The sequence below is a fragment of the Piliocolobus tephrosceles genome, chromosome 3 (assembly GCF_002776525.5).
Source record: "Piliocolobus tephrosceles isolate RC106 chromosome 3, ASM277652v3, whole genome shotgun sequence".
Taxonomy (NCBI): domain Eukaryota; kingdom Metazoa; phylum Chordata; class Mammalia; order Primates; family Cercopithecidae; genus Piliocolobus; species Piliocolobus tephrosceles.
Window position 1 is genome coordinate 106,452,936 of NC_045436.1, and position 5,376 is coordinate 106,458,311.

At 44.7% G+C, this 5,376-nt stretch overlaps 1 protein-coding gene across 23 annotated transcripts in view; it reads left to right on the forward strand.

The window, feature by feature from the left end:
* The first annotated feature begins 2,429 nt into the window (after nucleotides 1-2,429).
* The window catches only part of SEC31A (SEC31 homolog A, COPII coat complex component), a 75,565-nt gene continuing 72,618 nt past the window's right edge, over nucleotides 2,430-5,376 (forward strand). For 12 of the 23 annotated variants that reach the window (XR_002733685.1, XM_023222435.1, XM_023222439.1 and 9 more), the window contains exon 1: nucleotides 2,454-2,624. Coding sequence is in view for 1 of the 23 variants with exons in the window: in XM_023222457.2 (XP_023078225.1) it covers nucleotides 2,561-2,624 (64 nt within the window). In the remaining 22 variants the exon portion in view is untranslated. The other 11 variants (XM_023222446.1, XM_023222452.1, XM_023222449.1 and 8 more) reach the window with 4 other exon arrangements.

The following is a 5,376-nucleotide window of genomic DNA, read 5'->3' on the forward strand; positions in this document are numbered from 1 at the left end:
TTGTTTTGTCTACAACTTCACTCTTTGCAGACCGCAAGACTATTGAAATGAGGGGAAGGGATCTGAATTCCCGAAAGAATGTCAAGTGGGCATCGAGACTTATGCCTATAATCCTTGAACTTTGGGTGGCTAAAGCAGAAGGATCCTTTGAGGCCAGGAGTTCCAGACCAGTATGGGTGACAAAATGAGTCCCTGTCTCTACAAAAAATAAAATAATTAAGCATGGCCATGTGCCTATAGTCCTAGCTACTTGGGAGGCTGAGGTGGGAGGATCACTTGCACCCTGGATGTTGAAGCTGCAGTGAGCTGTGATCATTGCCACCACACTCCAGCCTGGGTGACAGAGCAAAAACCTGTCTCTAAAAAAAATTAGAATATCTTTGTGCTATGAAATCCTAATTTGAAGAATTCGTCATTAAATTCTCTCCGAACGTTCTTCTAGTGAGCAATTCAGTTTTTATTTGATTCAAGATTAGGCTTGGATAATAGTTAACAAAATTGGATTACAAGTGTTTTGTGAACTAGAGTTTTTTTTTAGATACAGGCAGTCCTTGCTTTGCACAGTTCCAATATGTGTAAATACCAGTTACCACAATTAAGTTAAATAAAACCAGTCCAACAATGTGGGAGGCCGAGACGGGCGGATCACGAGGTCAGGAGATCAAGACCATCCTGGCTAACCCGGTGAAACCCTGTCTCTACTAAAAAATTGAAAAAACTAGCCTGGCGAGGTGGCGGGCGCCTGTAGTCCCAGCTACTTGGGAGGCTGAGGCTGGAGAATGGTGTAAACCCGGGAGGCAGAGCTTGCAGTGAGCTGAGATCTGGCCACTGCACTCCAGCCTGGGCGACAGAGCGAGACTCCGCTCCGTCTCCAAAAAAAAAAAAAAAAATCCATTGCCACAGTACTGAGAAAACTTGCATAAATTTTGCTGCTAGCTCTTTAGTCCACAAATCGTTGTGCCCCCCACCTCTGCCAAAAAAAGGTGTGCATCATGATCAGTGGCCAGTTACGTACTTTAAAAGTTTGTTGGTGATTTGTTACTGATCATCAGTTCATGCACAGATAGCAAAGCACAAAGTGCATAGTAGTGTTGCCTCCGTGACCCCAGAGATTAAACTTGTGACCATTTACAGAAATGGATAATCAAAATAGGTAATTAGTCAACAAAGGACAGGGCAGCAAAGAAAAGTGATAATGCTGGAAGTGAAATTGGATGTGATTAGAAGATTTGAAAGTGGTGACAGCAAAGCAAAGATAGGTTGAGACCCAGACCTGCATGAAGCTGTAATACAGGCCTATTGAAAAAGTCTGATAGATGTAAAAAGGTAAACTTGCTTCAACGTCTTTCAGTTTTAATTGCACTAGGAAGAGAAAGCTGCTTGCGGTTGAAATGGAGCATTTACTTGTTTGGATTGAAGACTAATCAAAAACAAATCCCAATCAGTTTGACTAGCATTCAGGCCAAAGTGATAACCTTACTTACTGCGTTGAAAGAAAATGGTAATTAGAAGACTGAAAGAAAAATATATTACTACCAGTAAAAGCTGGGTTCGTTATTTCAGAAGTTGGCGTGAATTAATGTTAAGCTATCTTATGAAGCTGCAAGCATCAGATGGAATGTTGCAGAAGATGTAGCTGACTGGGAATGTCGACACTGCTGCTGTTCAAGAGGCAGGATCCTGCTTTAGCCACCCAAAGTGCAAGAGTTGGCTTGAATGCTAGGTGTAATGAGAAAAGAACTTGTCTAGAAGTTACGAGGCCTGGGTTGAATCCAGTTTCTGGTAGTTTAGCAAGTGATTTTCCTTTGGCTTTACCTCGCTCTAAAATAATTCCTCCCTAAACTAAAAGTACACCCAGGCAACGCATCTAATTAGATTTGAGGCTCTGGGGAAACTAGTAAGGTAACAGCGGAAGGCGAGTGCTACCGGGTCTCAATACCATGGGATAGTAACAAGTATGAAAGGGTACTAATTGATAACACCATAACACCCCATCTATGCCTCTTTGTCCACAATAACCTTTGGGTATGCCCAGATAGTTTCGCTTTGTGTAAGTTCTCAAAATGCCAGAATGTGTAATCAAGTGGGTAATTTTAAGAACTCAGTCACAAATTACAATAAAGCTCTTGCAGCCCAATTTTCCACGTGGTTCGGCTCGGGCAGTGTCGCCAGGGGCTGCAGACGCCTCACAGGACTAGTGCTACGTGGCGTTCCTGCGGACCACGGCGGTTATTCGGCCGGACGGAGACACCTTCTGCACTAGTCCTTTACCCGCTAGTCCTGGCTACCGCATCCACATTCTGCGCGCCGCCCCTCAGACAAGGGTTTCTACATTCGCGCGGGCGCGATGACCGCAGAGCGCGCCCAACCCGCAGAGCCATACCCTGCACCCCAGCCTACGGCCGGTCCCGGAAGTGTCGTGGCGGGCCGTGCGTCGGGGTGGGCGGGGAGACATGTCGCTCCCGGAAGTGTTGGGCGGCAGGGCGTGGCTGCGGCTGCGGCTGCCACGTTGGAACGGAACGTGGAGGTGGCCCTGGCCCGGGAGGAGGGGCGGCGGCGAATGCTGGGAGACTCCGACGGGCGCTGCACTAACGCAGGATCCGGCTGCCCAAGGTCCTTGCCAGGTGCGTCCACCCGTTGCTTTTTGTCCTCTTCGCCGGTCCTTAAGCCTTGAGGTAGAGCCCAGGCCAAAACTGGGACCGCAGCCTGGGTCTCCGCTGCCCCGCGCCGGCCTGAGGCCCTGTCTCTGGTGACGGCGCGCCCCCAGTCTTGGTTTCGGGCCCGGCGGAACAACGCCTGGAGTCTGGACTCCTTCAGTGATCGCGCCCGTCCGCATCCGCCGACCTCTCTCCACTGCTGAGCAAAAGCCACCCGAGGCTGGCGACGGTGTCTTGCCGGGGAGTCGTAGCCGGGCTGGTAACTGGAGTTTGAGGTTAGGAGACTTTCACACCCTTGTGCACAAAGAGGTGCGGTCCCCGAGGTTGAGGAAAGGAAAAAAATGTCAGGATTACTTTGGTTGACTTTAGTTTGGTTAGGGTTTTTTTGTTTGTACTTGAACTGTTGCCAGATTTATAGTTAAAGGTTCATAGGTTTGAACTGACGTCTACTGTCACTAGGATTGGATTATTTTAAGGACAGTGGTAGCCAGGCGCAGCCTGTACTTTGAAGGCAGTCTCATTAATTGTTACATGTTTTTGCTAATAAGTTGTTAAATTACTAGGCTGTTGTAAAATAAACCAAAATATTGCCAGAACTTGTGGGCATTATGAAATTTTCCTTGCGCTTAAGGAACTAATTTTACGTAGGGCTTTTTGAAGTTGCAATGATCTGATAGTCTGTGACAAATCCTTTCTCCTATTTTTTTCTAATTATGGAAAACTGAAATTTGGTTGTCTTTGTGGGCAGTTATAACTGTATTAATCGGTAAAGGTGTGTTCTTGTTATAGCGTCCGGCGTTTTCTGTACCTCCAGTTATTCAAGGGTTGGCAAAAGCTTACTCTCCTTTTTTTTTTTTTTTTTTTTTTTTTTTTTTTTTTTGAGACGGAGTCACGCAGGTTGGAGTGCAGTGGCGCGATCTCAGCTCACTGCAACCTCCGTCTCCCGGGTTCGAGTGATACTCCTGCCTCAGCCTCCTGAGTAGCTGGTATTACAGGCGCCCGCCACCACGCCTGTCCACTTTTTTTGTTTTTAGTAGAGACTGTGTTTCACCATGTTGGTCAGGCTGATCTCGCACTCCTGACCTCAAGTGATCCGCCCGCATTGGCCTCCCAAAGTGCTGGGATTACAGGCATGAGCCACCACGCCCAGCCTACTCTCCTTTTTTAGTGGTTCTTCTGTGCTTCTTGTTTCTCACTATTTCTTAATTACAGCTCAGGGAGAGGTTTGTAGACTCCAAGAACTTTTGGATAACTCGTGGTGTTTTTGTAGTTTTGTAGTGATTTTATCTTACATATGTCCACGGTTATTTGTGAAATTTGAAATTTAAGGTGGATTTAGAATAATATTGCTTAATTTTACGTAGGCAAATTATTGAAACTAATAACATGGGAATAGAAATAAATTTATAAACTGTGAAGAGCAATGATTCACAATTTGGGGGGGATTTCACTGTCTTATGGGAATCTAATGAAAGCATTGGAATAATGCACATATACATACGTAGGATTTTCTTTTTTTTTTAATTTTACTTTTTTTTCTGAGACAGGGTCACTCTTTGTTGCCCAGATTGGAGTGCGGTGGTGCAGTCATAGCTCACTATAACCTTGAACTCTTGGACTCAAGAGATCCTCCCTCCTCAGCCTCAGAAGTAGCTAGGAATATGCACATGGCCCACGCCCAGTTAATCTCTTATTTTTTATAGAGATGGGGGTCTCACTACGTTCCCCAGGCTGAACTCAAGCTCCTGCTCTCAAGTGACATGTAGGATTTTCTGTGCGCATAATATTATTAAGTTTACAAGTTAAAAACTCCTGTAAGGGGATATTACTAGATTGATTTACATTGATTACATTGTTTTTAGAAATGTCATTAGGTTAATTTCAGCTAAAAAGTTTTATTACACTGAAGATTAATATGACACCAATTAGTTCAGTAACCAGTGCACAGTTACTTTCTCCTTTGATTTGGTTTGGGTTGAGTGAAATGAACCTAGGACATTGAAAATAATAAATCCTCTAAACAATTGTTTCTATCCGTTTTGAGATATTTTGCCCACAGAAAATGGATTTTTACTAAAAGCAATGCCAACTAGGGATTGTATACCTGGTTTGGGAATCAAAGTTCCAATTCTATTACCTCTTTAACTTTTTACTTGCTTTCTGAGGTATGGGTCAGCTCTATATAGCATTGTAAGGTTGGTACTTTTCAAAGAATAGTGCTGTTGGGTTTTAGTATTGCTTCAGGAAATTTACATTTTGAAAATGAGCAGAAAGAAAAAAGTTTCCACCTCATTGAATGCAATTATCGAGAGAAAGTTGCATGAAAAATAAGAGTTCTAGTCTGGAATATAAATATTCCTCAATAAACCTTTTTTTTTTTTTTCCTGAGACAGAGTCTTGCTCTGTCTCCCAGGCTGGAGTGCAAGGGCGCTATCTCGGCTCACTGCAAACTCCGCCTCCTGGGTTCCAGCGATTCTCCTCCCTCAGTCTCCTGAGTAGCTGGGATTACAGGCATGTGCCACCACGCCGTACTAATTTGTGTACTTTTTAGTAGAAACAGAGTTTCACCATGTTGATGAGGCTGGTCTCGAACTCCTGACCTCGTGATCCGCCTGCCTCGGCCTCCCAAAGAGCTGGGATTACAGGCGGGAGCCACTGCGCCCGGCCATATGTATTTATTTATTTATTTATTTATTTTTTGAGATGGAGTCTAGCTCTG